Source organism: Haemaphysalis longicornis, unplaced genomic scaffold (assembly GCF_048455015.1).
Source record: "Haemaphysalis longicornis isolate Haplotype H1 unplaced genomic scaffold, Haemaphysalis longicornis Haplotype H1 scaffold_5, whole genome shotgun sequence".
NCBI classification, from domain to species: domain Eukaryota; kingdom Metazoa; phylum Arthropoda; class Arachnida; order Ixodida; family Ixodidae; genus Haemaphysalis; species Haemaphysalis longicornis.
This window is the reverse complement of record NW_027526385.1, coordinates 156,744,643-156,765,455: the sequence shown is the minus strand read 5'-3', so window position 1 is coordinate 156,765,455 and position 20,813 is coordinate 156,744,643. Positions and strand designations below refer to the sequence as shown.

The window sequence follows — 20,813 nt, the reverse complement described above, 5'->3', positions numbered from 1 at the left end:
TCTGTCAATAGAAATGTTACATACCTGGCAGGGACCTTCACTTCAGAAGGGCTACAATTTATGCTTAAACTTCTTTACTTGCTTTTATATACCATAATTTATCTCTCGCGCTCTCTCTATTTCACACACATATACACACATGTATATATAATACGGAACGGACATCAGAACATTTGGGGGCGTGTTTAATGACTACCCAATCGCGCCAAGGAGCTGTTGCAAAAAGTGATGATGATGAAAGTGCAAGGCTGGGTGGTTAAGATGGTATTGCGCTTGCTTGTGGGGCTTTGACAAGTCCAAATACTAAGATGGCTAGGTAAGCACCACCTAGGAGACAGGTACGACGCTGAAGTTCACTGTTTTAGCTCTGGGCGGAAACTCCGCTTTAGACGCTGAAATATAAAGGGCGCCGGAGAAATGGATCGATACGTGAAATATGCACAATTTCAGGACCGCTGGAACGACCGTTGGATAAGATGCAAGTTGGGGCCATTTTGTAGTTGACTGGAGTGTCTGCTCAAAAACGGCGCAAGGACTGATACAACGAAGAAGAAGCTTTTCGCATAACCACTCGTTTGCGTAGATGACGCAAAGGCAAGATCCATCACCTGGTTCGACGGAGAGGAAGAGGGACACAGTTTATTAATCACTCGGCTCTCTTTACCCAGGACATTCTGCGAGGGCGCAAACAGCCAAACAAAAACTAGGGCATCCGAAACTAGAGGACACCCAGTTCAAGGCCGGTGCGTCCCCCATCATGCACAGATATGCTTTTGAATGTAGAAATGTATAATATCTCTTCATAACCCTCCGTGGAGCTTTTCTCCAATGAAGATTGCCACTACTGTGCTCTTGCTTCTAACGTGGAGCCCAAATAATGGATCCGGCTGCAAAGTATTCTGCCTTGGAGCACATTGGCCACTATACAGCCCTTACTGATTGCTCAGTGATTGCTACATCATGGGCGATAAGGACCTGGATTCCTCCGTCGCGCTGTAGGATCTGCGCCCCGCTGAGCCAGGGATTTATACTCCCCCCAACATTCCCCCAGAGGTATTTCAACACCCCCCCCCCACAAAAAAAAAAAAGATTCCACAACCACGAGCACCCTGGCCAGGGATTTATGACCCCCCCCAACACCCCCTCAGGAAAATTTTGACACCTCCCGAAATCGAAATTCTAGGTAAACCCCTATCACGAGACATCTGCGACCACCACTAAGCTGGCTGCTTTGCCTTGTATCCTAAAGTAGTCAGCCAACAGTGGGACGTTCTCTCCGATTCCCAGTCAGCCCTCAAGAGCTTAAATGGGCCCTAATGAGCTTCTACAGGTCGGGATTTCACACGTGGAATCGCTAGATTACGTGTTCACGAACACATATACCAAGTATTACGCCTCTGCATAGTTCAGGGGCCGTACAAACAAGCAAAAAAGACTCTTGTTCCTTTGACGTATAAATAATATGCATCGTCATCGCCACTCACTGAAGCACTGACGTTTTTTGTTCGGGTGTGACACCGACTTTATGACGCATCTGGTGCGGGAGGCTAAGGCGCTGCTGTAGGCGGGTTCGCTCAAGTGCTGCGGCGAATCACCGTTTCCGGATCTGAGGGGAAAAGGGAAACCGCCGGTTATTTCGGCGGTTCGGACGGCCATCTATGTGAGCGACTCACCTGTACCTTTTCAGACCCCCCTCTCCCCTTCCCACGGACTCGGTTGTAAGCTGGTGCAGTAAAATCGACAGTTGGGCGAGTTGGTGTTGATACAGAAGTAGCGCCAGCGCCAGAGACAAAACTTAAGATGAGACACACGCGTGTAGCGCCGTCGTATGTCTCGTCTTAGGTCCTGTATGTACCGTTACTTAACGATGGGTGCTGGTGAACTCCAAGGTGAGTTCAAAGTATCCACAGTCCACTTTTCAACTTTTTATTCAAATCAATCACTCACTCACTACCTCTCACTCACTCACTCCGGGCACGGCGTACATTTGGAGGGACGAATGTCGATCATTGCCATCCGGCACACGGGCTTAGCTTAGTTTGTAGATAGCCCTTCGTTTATAGATAGCCCATCGTTTACAAGACATAAATAACGCTGGAAAGCACCGCAACTACGTCAGCTGATCTGTAATATTAGTCGTGAAAAGTTACATGTGCGTCCATGGAAGTTACCTTTTTTGCAGCAGGATGGAAAGTTGGGCGAGTTGGTACGTCGACATGATGTAAAAACAGAGCGGTAGGACAAAATACACGAGGAAAGAAACCAGTCAGGACGAGCGCTGACTATCAACTGAAATTTCTTCTTTGAACAAAAAGACATATATACATAAATGAGCATTGAAACGGCGCATGCGCTAACATCCGTGCCATACACAACACTGATAGAGATAAAAAAAGAGGAAACAAGTTTGCTCCTACACAACATCAACAACAAGCAAGATAAGCCAAGTGCTTTATTATGTAAAGTAACGGAAGCCTGACTAATGCACTCGTCGCCAAGCCTGTTTATATTGAAGGCCTCCATTATTTTGCGCTTCAGCTGTTTAGAATGACGGAACAGTAAGACCGTTTTAGATGCGACGCTGAGAGGAGCATCTCTTGCCTGCGGCCCTGTCCTTCCTGCGTCGTTGTCGTCCGCGTCCGCACAGCTGGGTCTCCCCTCCGCTCGCCTCCTCTGCTCTCTCAGAGAGCGCTGATAGCGAACACTCTCTCCCAACAACTGCGCGCGGCGCAAGAGCGCTGTGCCCATGTGCAGCACCCTCTCTCTCCGCGGTCTCCTCTCCTTCGGGCGCGCTGCACTCCGCTGCGCGCCCGAGTGCGCTGCCGGAGTGCCGCGCTCCGGCCGGTCTCTCAGTCGATGGTCGTCCGTGCTATGCTTGCTCTCTCTCTCTCTCTCTCGCATTACCCGACGATTGCTCACGCAATTCGAGTAATCGACCCAACGGAAACGCACAATGGAACCCCCTTCAGTGTCACATCACACCAGGGTTCCCGCGAGGAGAGGTGGGCGTAATTTTTTTTCAAATTGGGGCTGAAATGAGCTCGTAGGACACGAACGACAGTGAACAGACAAATAAAATGTAGGTGTACCTTTTAAAGAATTAAAGTGCTCTCTCAAACGCACATTTACACATCGGCCCGTTTGGCCAACGTACACCCGACCACAAGACAAAGGTATTTTATAAACAACACCAACACTACACGGGATATACTTGTTGTGGTTAACAGTGCAATTGTCAGAACTAGCGAAATTTGTGTCTCGTTTCTTTCTGTCTACTACGGCACAGACTTTACCTAGTTTACCTATTTTATTTACGAGACATAACCTGCGAGAGCCAACCTTTATTGGTTGGTTCTCGCAGATTTGTACACGTTACGCTGGCTATGAGTCGAGTAAATTTATTTCTGACTTTCTCGCTGACTTCATTTTAGTTCTGTTGAATTGCTTAAGTTTAGTTAACCTTAAATTTAGATTCGCTGACTTTACTGACATCGCCATAGCCGACGTCAGTAGGCGTGCAGGGAGGATAGTGCGAGGAAAACTGTACTTTTGAACCACTTTTTTTTGCTTTAAAGATGCAGTAAATTGACTGAACAAACTCAGAACATAGTCTAAGCAAAATCTCGCCTTTCAACCTTAAAATGTGACACCTATCATCCTTGTTTGCATGGTTTCTTTTAAAAATATATGTGTTCTTGTAGGACTATTTTTAAAGAACGAAGTTTATGCCGGCAATGGAACTGCACTAAAACTTCTGTTGGGGTGTTTCGGGCTAGAGAGAAAATCGTCGTTCAGATTCTAAAATCTTCGTTCGCTAATATTTTCCACAAAGTGAAAGCAAATGATGTTTCTAAGCTCCGCACGAAGTGTCTGAATTGTGCTCAGGGCAGCGTTTTCAAGTAGACGATAAGTGGTGTTGGGAACTTTGTACATTGTGTACCGTGCGGCAAGACTGCCGTTTGATAAACAGGGCCATGATTGAATGTGCATACCACAGCATAATAACATCGTTCGTTGAGGCAGGAAATTCTGCCTAGAAAGGCACTGTAACGGGAGCAAGCATTTTTTCTATATTGCGTAATATTCAGCGACCATGCCACTTGCAAGGCAGCAGAATCTTCCGCTCTTTCTTTAAACAGCGATTGAGGGATCTAGAGGAATCTGTGGAAGATACGTCCACATAATCAATTAGTGACTGTGGTGCTTAGTAACCCCGATTGTTTTGCTTTAGAAATGCAATGGCAGGCAGTCAAATTACGTACTAGTGTTCGACTTCTGCGCGTGCTGTTGACTAATCTATTGCCGCTGTTTTTAAAGCTGCATTTTATAGCAAGGTATAGGTTTGGGTGAGTTGGTTCAAGTATGTTCAAGTATCTTCAAGTGCGTTCAAGAACGTTCAAGTACCTTTTATAAGACTGGGCGAAAAAAATGGCGGTTCCGTGTACGCAGAAAACACCTCAGCGGCAGCCCCATGCGCATGTGCGAAAAAGGTTGGAGGGCAGTTAGAAGGGGAGATAGATTGGCTTTGTTTCTACTATGTATATGACGTACACACACCCTCACATCTACCGACACGGGGAAGTGGGCACGGCGCATCGGAGGGTGCGACAAAATTATCGCTCGCAGCAGGGCGCGCGCGCAGCAAGCTCCTGCGTGAAACGCACAGCTCGAGTGACGACAGCGGGTTGGGGCGGAGGGCAGTGCGGGCAGAGTCGAAGGTTAAGTTACAGCTTCGCTGGTTAACAATGTGTACGGAATGCATGGGCGCATATTTCGATGTTTTCATACTTTTGTGACTTCTCACAAGATTCTGCGTCAGTGGACAGAATATCAGTTGTAAATTGCTCTGGTTTCTCATCCGCTTCTTGTCGTCATCCGTCGTGCTCCAGTGCAGTCTTGCCCAAACCGTTGCAAAGGTTTTGAGGACGTACTTCTTTCTAACGGGCTGGCTGTTGCACTGTGACCAAAAGTATTTGATTCCCGCCTTTTCCTTTTCAGCTTTCGTTTGAAAGGTTTCTCGGGCCTGAGGCCGAGTTGACCGACGTGGAGTTTGTGGTGAAGTGGCAACAGTCTGGCGTAATTCGGTCGTTCAAAGCGCACCGGCTCATCTTGGCCCTGCAGAACGAAGTGTTCAAGGCACTGTTCTACGGTGGTTTCTCCAAGGAAGAAAAGGAGGTCATTACGGACTTGCATCCAGACGGCTTCCACGGTCTGCTTCGGTAAATACCACTGTGAATCCACGGTAAATCCAGCTATAGCAGACTGCCGAAAAACAGTCATCTTTCACTCTCTTAGTGGACTTTACGGTGTTTTTACGAGAGGTGGGACAGGAGTGTCCGGTCGACATCTTTAACTTTGACAAAATTTTTATATATAGGCCTGCGCTGCTTAGTTGGCGCTGCGCGGGTCCCATAGGATCCCGTGTTCACAGAAGCAAAATGAGGTCGATGCTCCAGATTGTTGTGCGACATGATCACCAGCCCATCCCCGACGAGTCCCATCTCTTCTGGCGATCAACTTGGCATTAGGGGACAAAGCTTTGCTGCGCTAAATACGTTTGCAGCACCGACGAAAGTTCCGGGACTGCGACGGCGCTCTGCCACTCGCAGGTCGACCGATCGATGGTCGTACGAAGGGAAATTTGAAGTGAAACTTCTAGTTTAAACTAATACTCTAGGTGAAGGACTTTTCAGCAACAGCCGATCAGAAAAGAAGAGTGACGCAATCGGCGATGATCGCGTTTTAAAAAGCCAGCGAGTCCGGCGGACCGCAGGCTCGTCTGCTCCGGTGCACCGCTCTTTGCGTATCTGCGCACTATGCGTTGTTACGAATCGGCCAACGCCGCCGTATTTTCCCGCATCAGCCACCACGTGGGAATCCACCACACGCACCCGCGTGTCGGTGAATCGTACTTTCGTGTCTCGCCATGCCGGGTCAGACACCTCGCTTTGCAACGCGCCTCCGGCGGTTGCCAGTGGCACGCCCAGATTCTTCACGGACGTGCGCCCCACTGCCGTCAGGTGCTAGCCCGTCGGTGAGTCACGCCCGGACATGCCCGGCTCAGACGTTTCGCTATCGGCGCGATCAACATTCCATAGCGCGCCCCCGCACGGTTCAAGGACACTCTCTCCCCTCTCTTGGACGCCACGTGCGGCGAGGCCATCACTAACTCACGAACAGTGGAAAGAGCGTTGTGTCTGTCTGTGATGTTCGTGGTGTGTGGCTACTTGTTCGCGTTTGACCATTGTTACTTTTGGGTATAAATAGAAGCAGCCCAAACGCTGAATTCATTCCTGTCTGAGCAGCGAATCCATGCGGTCGCTCTGCTCGAGTCCTGTATTGTAACCTAGCCCGTCGGGGCATTGTATGTTTTTTTGGCTTCGGCTCACCTCTCGCTATGAAGTAAACAGTTACGTTATCCTACTGCTCTGGACTTCTTCACGGCTGCAACAGCGGCTGGCCGCTCGCATCATACACGCTACCACTCGTATGTCGGAGGCCACGGAACACGGATCGGGTGGCCCCGCCCGGCCCCAACAACTGGTGGCAGCGGTGGGATGACAACGTCGTAACACCTGGAGCCAGCGGTGCGAGACCCAACACCACGGACGTCAAGGCGGCTTCGGACTTCGCAGAATTCACGGCGGTCAAGGGTGAGTGCGGGACTCTTCTTCACTGAGTTTTACCAGGCTTCTGAGGATAGCTGGTAGGGCGTGTGTTTTTGTCGCGTGGGTTATTCGCGCAAAACATTTTTTGGAGCAGTGGGAAAGCAGTACTCTAGGCCGGCGATGAATTTGAAGGCGTTGAAAAAACCGCAGTTGTTGGAGCTTGCAAAAAGAGTTGCGCTTGGATGTTACGGACGCGCTGAGACAGCCAGAGCTGATACAGGCTATACTCGCTGTCAGGGCTGACGATGAGGAGCTGTCAGAATGCATTGAGCTGATCAATCGCAGGGAGACCGCGAAACGTCAGGCCGTCGAGGCAGAGGCTGAGCGCCAGCGTGAGGAGTTCGAGAGGCAGGAACGCGAGGAAAGAAAACGTCAGCACGAGGAAAAGATGCGATGGTATGACCTCGAGCTCGAGCGCCTCGAACGGGAACTAAAGGAGCTCGCGCGAGAGAGACTCCAACGGGAGAACAAGAACCTAGAGCACAAAATTCAACTCGAGCAGGAAGAAGCGAAGCCTGAGTTTGAATTGTTGCTGGAAAAAGACCTCGTTGTCGGGGAAAGCACCGTGCCAGCGCTGCCAGTAGCAGACGCTCGGGAGCGCGGGTCAGAAGCGACGGTTGCGGCCCAGCAGCGCGACAACGTTGCTGAGAGAGATAACGAAGGCGCATTAGCTCTGTCTGCAGAGGCGGCAGGGGGCAGTGCGCGTCCACTGAGTGTGATAATGTGCCGGCGTTTGTTTTGGAGATCTCGGCGGAGTGTTCGGACGGTTCCAATTCGCGGGAGGCCTTGGAAGCGGATACCGGTCTGAACATGAACATTTCGCGAGATAGCGAGGTTTCGCTGGAGTGGGTAAACCACGAGGCTACCGAAAGGCAACACGAGTCCGCTGAAACGGAGGTTGGTTCTTCGGACGGCGGCAGTTCAGAAGAGACCTACGTTGTGGCAAAGCCTGCTGCCGAGGCAGCGAATGGTTTGCACGGCTCAGTTGGGAGTAATCACGATCTCGCCACTGAGCCAGCCGATTCTGTTCTTTCACCAGCTCAGGTAACCGAATTCGAGCGAAGACCTGCCGAGTTGGTAGAGATTCCGGCGACGCGGGCAACTGAGCCGTCTTTTGAGACAGGGCAGCCTGGTTGTAGTGTAGTTCTGGCGGTGAGGAAGCAGAACGGGAACACGCTTCGGTCTTCGCGTGCCGAGGCTGTCGCTGAAAGCGCGAGGGACGACGAGGTAGTGACTGTTGGGAACTGCAAGGTGTCTAATGGGCTCGTCGTGCCCGTTTCACTCCCAGCTGATGCTCCCGTCGATAGGCCAACATCGGCTGAGCTAGTTGAGGTTCCGGTGTCGCCTGTGGCTGAGCCGAAGTCGGGAACCGACCAGCCTAGAGAAGTGAACGTAAACGCGTTCCGTTGTTCGCTTGCCAAACACGTTCGCGAAAAGGTGAGCAATGAGGAGAGAGGGAAAACTTGTGCGCGTACTTGTGGCACGTGTTTCAGTGCGGGCACGCCAAGGGGTAAAGCTGTGAGCTGGCATCGCGCCAAGGGAACGCCGCCTAGAAGCAGTGGGCGCCTAACGTATAAACGGTGGAAAATCCCGCTCGATCCTCTGCGCGCTCGACCTTTGTCGAACAAGACGACCGGTGTCATTTCACGCGGTCAGAGCAGCGTTGAGAGAACGGCTGCACCTAAAGTGCGGTACCGAAAGGGAAAAGCTCAGGGCATTTACGAGAGCTCAAATCGCAGCTCTCGGCGCGAGAAGTGGCCTGTAGACGCCTGACTTTCTCAATTTCTTTGTTTTCCTGAAGCAGGTTTCGCCCTTTACGATTACGTTTTTTTTGTGTGTGTGGGACATTTCCAATCACGCGAAATGTCACCTTTCAAGTTTGTGCACTCGTCTAAAGTACTGCTGAGCTAAAATATAGCTAGTGTAGTTAGTTATTGCGTATTTTTTCGCAACTAAAAGCCTGGTAGATCTTCAGTGTGCATTTGTCTTCGCACTTGCCGGCGATGCGGTTGTGTCTTGCTGTGTTGTTCTGTTGCTTGCCTGACCAAGCCAGAGACGTTCTTGGGGAGACACTACTCATCCAGTGATCGGCCCTTTGAAGCTCCAGCACGGCGTCGTACATCCCAGGCCTGGACTCGAGCGTCTGCTGAGCACTTCACTACGAAAGCATCCCTCCGGACAACGGTTGAAGACCCTTATCCATCGGGATCTCGGACCCCCGGCGGAGAAGCTGTTACGAATCGGCCAACGCCACCGTATTTTCCCGCATCAGCCACCACGTGGGAATCAACCACGCGCGCCCGCGTGTCGGTGAATCGTACTTCCGTGTCTCGCCATGCCGGGTCAGACACCTCGCATTGCAACGCGCCTCCCGCGGTTGCCAGTGGCACGCCCAGATTCCTCACGGACGTGCGCCCCACTGCCGTCAGGTGCTAGCCCGTCGGTGAGTCACGCCCTGACATGCCCGGCTCAGACGTTTCGCTATCGGCGCGATCAACATTCCATAGCGCGCCCCCGCACGGTTCAGGGACACTCTCTCCCCTCTCTTGGACGCCACGTGCGGCGAGGCCATCACTAGCTCACGAACAGTGGAAAGAGCGTTGTGTGTGTCTGTGATGTTCGTGGCGTGTGGCTACTTGTTCGCGTTTGACCATTGTTGCTTTTGGGTATAAATAGAAGCAGCCCAAACGCTGAATTCATTCCTGTCTGAGCAGCGAATCCATGCGGTCGCTTTGCTCGAGTCCTGTATTGTAACCTCGCCCGTCGGGGCATTGCATGTTTTTTTTTTTGGCTTCGGCTCACCTCTCGCTATGAAGTAAACAGTTACGTTATCCTACTGCTCTGGACTTCTTCACGGCTGCAACAGCGGCTGGCCGCTCGCATCATACACGCTACCACTCGTATGTCGGAGGCCACGGAACACGGATCGGGTGCCCCCGCACGGTCGCAACAACTGGTGTCAGCGCTGGGATGACACGGTTGCAACAGCGTGCACGTTCATTAAACAGAGCTCGTTTGCTTCGCCGTTACGAATACATGGTGCAGCGTTAGCTTGCCGTTTTGTTGCGTGTCTCAGTGACAGTATTCAGCAAGCGTCAGAATCGTGAAATCTGTTTTGCGATTCCGAAATTAGTGGCCGTAAAACAAAGTGGTCGGGCGAACCGAGAGGCCGCTCGCTTTCCTTGTGTGTGCTCACTTTACTTAATTACGCTCCTGCATCATACATTCCCAGTTCGCACTTATTGGCTAGAATGAGGGTCAGCAACGTTTTGAAGTGTAGGGCCAAGTTGCATGCAGCCGACACGGCGGAGGGCTGGACGGCAAATCGGGTGGGAAGAGGAGGGGGGCTTTGAATGCAAAGCGAAAAAATTCAGCGAATCTCCAATAATATTTGACAATAATCTGGTGAAGTATGAAGATGAGGACAATTCAACTGGAAGCGACCAATTTTCTGTTCTTGTCTTGCCGTCTAACTCCATTTGAGGACAAAACTGGCGTGTCGGCGTTCAGATTCTTAGCAACGAATTAGATAACCAACAGAGTCAGTGATGATTGTATGTAAATATTCGGGGCCACGCCGTGTATGCGGCTGTGTTATGTTATGTAAATATAGAAGTACACATTTCTTTAGGCAGAGGGCGTGCGATTTGGTGATTGTTTTGCGTCCTTTAATAGCGAATAATTTGTTTATTTCACGCAATGCCTCACGTACTAGCTTGTATACATATGTACCCTGCCATTCGTAAATCGTGCGGCGTAAAAAGTTACGCAAGGATAATTTAGTTTGGCAAAATACAAAACAAAATTTCCACTCGTTTTCAAGACGGTGCCAGGCCAGCAGTGTCAGCTGAGTCGGCTGCGCAATTCTTGGGTTCGCTTGCATGCTCCCGCTGAAGCAACCTTTTGCAGTTACCTCAGGCTATAGGATGAGCAGCATTCCGCGTTTATGCTACTCGTGAACTTTCCTATGTCGACCGCACGCAAGAAGAAAGAACGGTAATCGTCGTCAGGAAGTTAGGACACCCGACCTGGCGATATTGTCCCACGCCGCGACGACCGCCACAGCTCGCTCAAAATAAAGCCGATAAATCGGCTTGTTTGAGCGGATATTATTTTGTTTAGCCTCTACAACTACTTTAAGGCCTCTTTCATGCAGTATGCAGTCATTTAAACGCGCCATAAAGCGATTCAACTAAGTGCAACCAACTTTCACTCTGCCTTGTAATAGAAAACGCATGGAGGGCGGCTAGGGTCGTCTGCTTTTGTACTACCCAGAGGCGTCGGCCACTAGGGGTGCTGCATGTCACCAAAACTCCAGCGCAGGAGGCCTATAGTAACCGACCGATTTTTCGGACCTGGGGAGGAACGAAAAATCGAATAATAACGCAGTCCGAAAGATCGGCCAGTCGCAAAAACGGACTCAACAGAACTGGAGAAGTTGCGAATGGTTCCGTCTTCTCTTTCGTGTGAGGAATGGGGTTAACCCCGTGAACCACAATTACCACAATGACTACCGATCAAGTAAAAGAACAACCTGCACGACACGCGATCCAGGAAAACCTGATGATGATGCTGCTACTTATAGTCAGCGTCATCTGGTGCCTCGAAAAATTGGTGCCTAAATGAAAACTGGTGAAGTATGGCCCGTTTCCGGCTTTCGAGATTACTTCCGCCGGAAACAAAATTCAAAATTATGACCTTCAAGATCAGTTCGTTATTCCGGTGGGAGTCATACCAAATCCCATAGCAAGCCAGGTGGCTTATGATTCAAAATTGCATCGCCCTGGATTTGCACCATTGCTCTGTCGAAAAAAATGACCGGAAAATCGAACTTTTGGCTTAATTTTGTCCGAAATATCCGTTGCTTACGTACATTACTCCTATGGGACAACTGGCGGTTCCTCGGGAAAGTCTGGAGTATACAGAAAGTCCAAATTTTTGGAGTCCGAAAAAACGGTCGACTCGAAAAAACGGTGGAGTCGAAAGGAGAAAACATATCTGAAGTTATGGAAAACGAATTTCCCCTTCCTCAGAAAAATTTCCGAAGCCGTCTCGGGTCACTGGAGCGTGGAGCGGATAGCGAAAAATTTGAAATTTTTACCGCTGCAAAACAAAAACTACTGCAGCTATCACCCTATAGTTCATACCACAAGCTGTATGCAGCACTGTGGAGGCTACATTGTTGTCAATCCGCTCTTTCCAGCCCCTACAGGTGGGGCTGCGGAAAACGGCAATGGCGGACGAGACGGTGATCGGGCCCCCGTAGCAACATGCGTGCCAGCATCAGTAGCGGCCTGAAAGCCCATAACTCCGCTTGAAACAACTACTTCCTTGAAAAATAAATGCATGCATACGTTGCTGATCGCGAGACAACATTCGATTCGTTTCAGGGTGTCTGCTGCGGTGTAAAAAGCGCTGTGTGCGAGGCAATCCGCTTTGCATGGCTCAGGCCGCAAGGAAGTGGTTTGAGAACAACCCCGCCTTATTGGGCAAACAACCTGCTGCAGAATGTGCAATGCTAATTTTTGGGACATTATTGCAGTGTACGCCAATCAGTGTACGTTTTACTTTAGGCGTGTTTGTTTCCGTGCGTACACACTATAAGCTGAAGCCCGTGCGCACCATGCGCGGCCGATATGTACGTATTGCGGTGTTTTGCTTGGGTGTAGCTGGGTGTAGTAAAACCCAGTTACGAAATTGAGCAGTCAAACGGCGAAAAAAAGGCTCCCATTACGTCGTATCAAGTGGTGCACAAACGAACGTGTTAGCATTATATGAAAAAAAAAATATTGTAAGCCCACGTATTTATGCGTGCATGTAGCATACACTGGCGTGTAATATTGAAGCGTACACTGTTAAACTACAGGCAGTAATTTACAGGTGTGCTTCTGGCTTGTGATAACTAATTTACGCTAAAAACTAATTTACGGCTGAAATTACGTTCTGTTGATTTGACTGCCGGTAAGATACCGACTAGACTTGGCAACAGCGTTCAAAAAGACTCCGCGCCGGACCTCACCCTCACCCATAGAATACATAACGTCCGCTGGAGCTGTACTGACTGATCATTGCGTAGTGGTCACTTCATTATTCAAACAGATATCTCCCTCGCCCATTCCATCAAACCGCGACCCAGACATACCCAGATAACAAATTGGAATGATTTCCGCCACGCCCGCGCTAACTATCCCAGCCAGAAATTCAGACTGACACTTTCCAGGACTGGGTCGGCCAGATAGTTCCCGATGCTCACCTCAGTAACCACCAATTAGACCCTGAAATCTCGTCGGACATAGTGGACTCCCGGCTACTTCACCTGTTGGAGGCCTTCAAGGGAATACAGTGCCGATGGAAAAAAAAATTCCCCGCATTTCCCCGAGGGGAAGAATGTGAAAGTGCGAATGCACAAGTTGAATTTGCGCGGTTCGGTAATGTTCGCGAAAGAGAGATCACACACACACACACCTACAAAGAAAGAAAGATGCATTTATTCACAGACACCTATTTGTGTTGTCGTTGTACTTGATTGCTAGAGCGGATCTCAGCTTTGAAATTTCGTGTCAGTACTCCTTTAAGCGGGTGCATTAGCCCTTCTCACGCCCGATTCCTGGCCAATCCCCTACGTGGGTATGTGCCATGTCAGCAGGAACAACAACAAGAATGAGCCATGGGGACGCGGCCAGGCAGCGCGCGCCCATCTCCCCCCGTTGCTAGGGAAGACGAGGAGCGCGCGCACCCGCAGCTGTTGCTATGCGGACTACGGCGGCGGACGATTCAGGCTCGCTTAAGAAGTGCATTCGCACTTAAAACAAACATAATCGTCAGCCCCGCCGGAAAATGGCAGAATTGAGCCTACAAATTGAATCCCATGCTGCTGATTTGGCGCAGAATCAGTGGAGTCAACTGTGTGACCAGATGAAAGGCCACTTGAACATGAAACGCACGTGGTCTATTCTTAGACATCTTTTAGACCCTGGAAGATCAAAGACTTGCCAAATTATTAGGCGCACTGCTATTGCTCATAATTTCCTGGGCACGAACCAACAGCTCATTGACGCGGCCAAGTCTTTGTACATACCCAAGGAGGAGAAACTGGATCTACCTCTCTACCAAGGAACGGCCAACGCTGAACTTGACGCTGATATCACGGAGGCGGAAGTAAGAGCTGCTCTACTCCACATCCGCCCAGGGTCAGCCCCGGGACCAGACGGGAGTACTAACAAAATGTTACGTAACTTGGACGATCCTTCAATCTCGACTCTCAAGAAGTTTTTGAATCATTTTTGGACATTAGGTACACTACCACAGTCATGGAAGCACGCAAAATTCTCTCTCATCCCCAAACCAGGAAAACCTCTCACCATGGATCACCTCAAGCCGATATCACTTACGTCGTGCATGGGTAAAGTTCTTGAACACATAATCCATGCACGGAAGCTTCCTCACGTTGCGCACAGCGGTTATTCAGGTTGGAAACAATCTCGGACCGCATCAATATTCCCTCTATTGGCACACCTCAGGGTGCCGTTCTCTCCCCTCTCCTCTTTAATCTTGCAATTCTCAACATCCCCCAGAGACTTGAGAAAATTCCTCGCCTTAAATTCAGCCTTTACGCGGACGACATCACTCTCTGGATGTCTGGAGGCAGCGATGCACACATAGAGGAAACTTTACAAACTGGAGCCCAAATTGTCATCGAGGAAGCGCGCGCAGCCGGACTTGACTGCTCCCCTACTAAATCTGAACTCCTTCCTTTACCGGCAAAAAGCAGCTCCAAGTCCGTCCCGGATATACAAAGTACAATTGGTGACATCACTGTCCCGGTGGTAAACAACATACGTATACTGGGCCTTCTTATTCAGCGTAACCGGGCTAACACTCAGTTCATCTCCTACTCTCTTCGCACGTGAATCAAATAATCGGCCTCATTAGACGCATAAACGCCCGCAACAGAGGGCGTAAGGAGGAAGACAGGGTGCGACTGGTGCAGGCTTTTGTCGTAAGCCGCATCACATACTCACTGCCTTTCCTTCAGGTCACTCCCACTGAGATGAAGAAAATGAAAATTCATTGTCTGATCAGGAAAGCCTACAAGGCTGCATTACAGGTCCCCTTGTACACTTTCATTGCCCGACTTGAGAGCTTGGAAATTCACAACCTCGCGGAGGAGCTGGTGGAGGCCCATCGCATAGGTCAGCTGCAACGGCTATCAGGCACCTCTACTGGACGGCACATTCTGGGACAACTCGGCTTACGAGCTCCGCTAATCACAGACAGCAAGCTTCAAATCCCCTAAATATCCATTCTAATATCCTGGTGCGCCCACTCCCGCGCAATATGCACCCAACTTACCACAGGAGGCGGCGGGAGCAAAGGGTGCGCGCTCTCAGTAAGCGACTCGCCGTACGACCGGACATTCTTTATGTGGACGTGGCCGACTACCGCCACCATGATGGGTATGCGGTAGCAATCATTGACCGCACGAATGCCCCGCCAGTTGACTCAATTTCTGTGCGCACCATCAATCCTGCAACGGCGGAAGAGGCGGCAATAGCGCCTGCCTTAACGCACCGGCCGACTCCCACAATTGTGATCTCCGATTCGAAAACGGCCATTAAAACTTTCGCCAGGTGGCTCCTATCCCCACAGGCACTCAAAATTCTATCTCAAAATTTCCCCTCCACCTCAGTAGAACGAATCTGGACCCCTGCTCACGCCGGGCTGGGAGGTAATGAGGCGGCCTATTCGAGGGTTCACTTTCCGAGCCGGCGCCAGCCTCGTCCCCTCGCGCGCTGCCAGATCAGCTAGAGATAGCTTACTCAGTTATCATGACATAGCGACCCATTTCTGCATCGCCCGCCGTGTGTATATCCCCCTGCTCACGTCAGTCTCGACAACGTGCAAGACCGCACGTGGCGCCTTCTGCAGACAGGCAGCCTCCCCTGTCGCGCGCTGCTCCGTCGCATTCACCCGTCTTTATTTCCCTCCCCGAACTGCCCATCATGTGGCATTCCCGCCACCTTATCTCACACCATGTAGGCGTGTCCTAATGATCCTTTTCCCTCCATCACCCGAGAAAATGCGTGCTACCTGGCCCTGGCCCTTGCAGTGCACTAATCCACGCAACACACACGATACATTTTAAAAACTTCACTCAAGTCAGCGAAAAGCATCAACATTCGCAACCGTGCGTAGTTCTAAGAAAAGCACCACATGGCACACTTTATCGCGCGATCATTTTAAAAGTGCACAGTTCATTGGAACGCTGGTATCCATTAACATAAAATAATTACCGCTTTAGAAATGCACAAGTTCATTAAATGTGCTGCCCACGTCTTGCAGACGTAAGATAATTATGAACAGTTAGGAACTCAACAAATAAAAGCAGGGTAGAACAAATCGTAAATATAAAATATTTCTAGCAATCACATAAATTTATAAGGGGTGCAGTCCCACCCCACAATACTGCACAATCCTTTCAAACTGCATGAGCCATGGCCCTTCTGCGATTAGAGACCGTCGCACGCATAACACTCTGTCCGTATTACCAATAAAAGACAGAACCAAGAACACCTAAGGATCAGTGCAGTGCCTGCAAGGCTCCTCTTGTAATTATACACAAAAAAGACCATGTGCAGCGGTTAAAAAACGTCAAAACACAGCGTGAATCACCGAACAGCAGCATAGCGGCCCGTCGATCAACGCGCGCCGCTTCGGGATCTCCTCGGGCGGGGCACACCAGCGCCACGCGCGGCGGCTAACACGTTTGGCTTCAAGGGCGCCGTGGGGAGCAGCCGCCGCTTTTTCCACTACCCAAGTATTCTAGTTCACTCTAGTTCAAGCCTCCCTGACGAGTCGGGCTGCCATTGTCGCCACCAGGCTGAAGCCAGCGGCCACCAGGTCCCCGTAACAGAGCTTGGCTAAATAAAGTTTGCCTTTTCCTCCTCTTCCTTCTCCGTATACGCCACAAAGAAGGACCGAAGTGCTCGCGCTTTCCCTAAAGCGACCCGCTAGCAAGACGTCGCTGCCGATTTCGCTGCACATTTCACTTTCGGGGTTTGCAAATTCCTATGACAGAGGAATGAACCAGTTTTTTTTTTTTAAATGCGGTTGCCGTGCCTTCGCTTTTTTTTTTTTGTCGTCGTTTGTAAAATGCAATGTGCACAGTTGGCTTTCCCGCAGTGCGTTTTCCTGACGGAACGGTCGCCATCAGTGTGATCAAGGAAGCTTGGCTTTAATTATAGCTATCTCAGACAAGTTGTGAGTGCTCATCGAAACAATGATAACTAAATTGGACGTAGAGTTCCACAGGCATGACAACATTCAGCAAATAATTTGTAGCAATGAACACTAGCTACCTCTGCAACCAAAAAGAATTCGTTATACAACCTATGTGTTTTAAAAAATTAGAAACTTGCATACTTATTAAGCACCTCAGTTCACAAATCGACGATGGTAGCTCCTTCGTGGGTGGCACGTGGCAGGCGGCGGTCTATTCTAAACTTTACAATAAATGTACAAGTAATACTTACAAAGCATGGGATATCAGCATTCGTGCAGAGCCCGCATCAAGAGTGATTCGCTTAATCCCCCCAAAACCCCGAACGCCTGCGTTATATTACCAAGACCCCACCTCCCAAGGGGGCATCACGCGGAGAGTGAGAAGGACCTGTTAATTATTCCACATTACGTCATTGATTGGCTAGGAAAACAACCAATCTATGTGTGTGCGCACAAAAAGTTACATGTCCCGACTCGCTATATTGCGGGTACTCAGAGATGTATTCTCCAACGCCATTTAAATGAACAAGGACTGCAAAAAATCTCAATTGACTTCTTTTTGTACATGTACTGAATTTGCAGATACTTCTACACCGGGCGATTTGAAGCAAACAGCATCAGCGATGCCTACTACACGAGGACCGCGGCTGCGAAGTACCTGGTCACAGACCTGGTCACCAGATGCACGACTTACATCGAGGGAAACCTCAAGCCTGAGGATGTTTGCTCGTATCTGGATCACATATTGAGTTCCGGGGAAAGTGATGCGGACGCCCCTGCCAAGATTTTGCTCCGCTCTCAGGGCGCATCAGTACTCAACTCCAGAGCGTTTATTTCCTGCAGCGCCCAGACAGTGAACTACATATTGGACAACGTGTGGAATGTTACTGAAAATGGGCTTGTGAGTATCGTGTACAGGTGGGCGACGACCCAATGCGTGGGAAAGGGTGTTGTGGGAGATCGGCTTCCCGACATGGTCGGGGAGTGTATGCGCCCCTTGCTTCCGAAGCTCCGGTTTCTCGCGCTCACAGCGGATGAGTTTGTCAGGGGACCGAACACGTGGCGTATCATGACAGACGCCGAGGCTCTTGCTATACTCGCCAATATTGTGTCGAAAGGCTCGATGCCATTGCCTGCGGGATTTTGTGACGTGCGAACCCAGAGAGTTGGAGGTGACGCTGTCCGCACGACACCAAATGGCATAACACAGGTAGTCTTCCAAGCAAAACGTTTTCCGTGAATGGTGGTGGTGTTGTTACATTACGTGACAAGTACACTTCTATTGATAAGACATGAATTTCAAAAGCCTTAATCGGTGCGCTGCACCCACAAGTGGTACCGTAGAGTGATAAACAGAATCAAACTTTTTATGAAGACGGAACCCTTGGATGTATCATCAAGCGCGACAAGGCTCCGTCGTCCCTTTAAAATGGCCACCGCTCCAAAAGAAAATAAACAAAATCAAAACACATTCTGGGTCGTGTGGGATTTAAACTCAGGTCTTTATATAACGAGCCAAGTGCTCTAACCGCAGCGATAATTCGGCCGATACCCAGGCAGAATAGCACAAGAATTGGCCCGATGCGTTCTTCTTGAATTAGCCTGATGCACGCACCTTCACATTAGCCAGTTTTTAGCTGGCATTTAGCCTGAGTTTACCGCGATTTTACCCTGAATTTAGCTCGCATTATCTTAAGTTAGCCTGATGCATGCGCCTTCGCATTAGCCTGATTTTAGCTTGAATTTAGCCTGACTTTAGCCCGAATTTAATCTTGAATTTAGCTCGAATTAGCTTGAATTAGCCTGATGCATGCACGTGGCGGCACGTGCGAAGAACGGGTCAACGCGGAGGAGAGCACTAGCTGTGGAGAAGCTTCAGCGTGAAGTGTAGCCGGTCCGCTTGTCGGAGTAATTCGTGTCAGAAAACGAATAAAAAGACAAAAGGGCCGCAAAAACGATGTAGCAGTAAAGAAGTCTTTGATAATTCTCAGAGTCGCCTTCAAGCCAGGTAAGCAGTCAAGTGCCCGATAAGTTTTTTTTGTCTCGTATGCTTTCAGTAACCATTTTGCCCTTTTGCTGGATTAAAAAACCGTCGGGCCTCTTACCTGCCGCGGCAACTCAGTGGCTGTAGCGTTCTGCTGCTAAGCCCAAAGACGCGGGTTCGATTCCGGCCGCAGTGAGTGCTTTTCTGGTAGAGGCGAAAAGCGAAAACGCTCGTATGTCGGGATGTCGGCGCATGCACATTAAACATTCCCAGGTGGTCAAAATTAATGCGGAGTCCTCCACTCCGGCGCACCTTAGAGCCCATGCAGGTGCAGCTTCGGTGTGTTAAACTTCACTAACCCCTGGCACCTTTCATTACCTGTAATCAAATACCCCACATCGCAAGCATAAAAAATGGCAACAAACGCCTACGTGTTCCCTTTCGAATTGAGAAGGCTAAAATGTATACCGTATATAAAGTCCATTTACAGTGCCGGTGTGTGCCCAAAACCATTTCCTGAATATCATATTGATTGATGGTAGGTTTAACGCGCCGACGCAACGCAGGAGATGAGGCGCGCCGTAGTGGAGGGGTCCGGATTAATTTTGACCACCTGGAGATCTTTAGCGTCCGCAGAAATCTCGCACACACGGGCGTTTTTGCTTTTCGTCTCCATCAGAAAAGCTGCCGCCGCGGCCGGTAATCGAACCCGCGTCCCCATGCTCAGAAGTGCACTGCCAGCCACTGCGCCACCGCGGCGGGTCCTGAATATCATAGTTGAAACCCTTTTGGTCCAGCTTACAACCTCTCGCTATTATTTTGCCTCTAGTAAGTGTACCGGCGAGTTCACTGCGTCCCCTGAAGTCATACTTGCGACTGCCGTTCGAAACGCAAAAAGTCCATAGCCAATATTTCTGCTGTGCTGCTAGTTGGCAGCTATAGGTGAAATTGGCTTGAGGTTAGTGTGGGATACTGTTGTTATCTCGAAAGTGTATCTGAGTACACCAGAAGCAGCACAGGCCCTTTCATCAGGAAACTCGTTTCCAGCGATCCCAGCGTGGCCTGGAACACAGAAGACGGTCAAACTCAGACTTGAGGCATATGCTGACATCGGAGATTTAAAAATGAGACTGACAGCATAATTTTTTCAAGACCTTTGGGATGATGACGTACACACAACGCTAAGTGAATACGTGAAAATGGTGGAGTTAGCATTATTATGTTCCGTAATGTGATTTAAAACAAGAATTATACCATATGCTTCTGCCGTAAAAATGCATGAATTCAATCATAGTTTCAAGCATTGAGGTTGGGTCCGTGTGAGCACAACACACCGCAGTGGACGTTTTCGACGCATCACTAAAACATTCTGCCGCCCATATTTCTCCTGGAGATATTTAAAATGCTGCAAAATGGCAGTTGTGGGTACCGTGTTTTTCTTAAATTGGTTAAAAGACAAATCACGTAATCATGATGATGGTTGCATTTTAATGGCGCAAGGCCAACCAACTAGGGCAAAGAGCGCCAGACACAAAGTTATTTGATAAAGACGTGCAATTAAATACTAAATTGTCGAGTAAAAACAAAAGTGAAGCGAATGCATAAAGGCGGCTGGTGTATAGGGCCGGTGTGATTATGCATATGAAAGAAGATGTAAAAACTTGACTTCTGATAAAAACTAAAAAACACGCTTGTTAGAAAACATTGGGTTGTCGGCCAAGACGTGTGATGGGTGTAGCGATATGTGTTGTCTACAGTTCAGGCAAATATTTGCGTCGTGTAGAGTCGAGTGCCTTGCATTGAATGACTACGCGAACTACGGATACGGCCTCTCCGCACCTGCTGCACTGGGGTGTAGAAGATCCCGTGAGCAGATACGA

General features: G+C 49.6%; 1 protein-coding gene across 2 annotated transcripts in view; it reads left to right on the top strand.

Moving 5' to 3' along the window:
- The window catches only part of LOC144138784 (BTB/POZ domain-containing protein 6-like), a 34,623-nt gene extending 16,203 nt beyond the window's left edge, over positions 1-18,420 (top strand). For both annotated transcript variants that reach the window (XM_077671249.1, XM_077671248.1), the window contains 2 exons: positions 4,999-5,219; positions 17,532-18,420. In XM_077671249.1, the coding sequence (XP_077527375.1) occupies positions 4,999-5,219; positions 17,532-18,189 (879 nt within the window). In that variant the 3' untranslated portion in view covers positions 18,190-18,420. The remainder of the gene's footprint in view (positions 1-4,998; positions 5,220-17,531) is intronic.
- Positions 18,421-20,813: the final 2,393 nt, after the last annotated feature.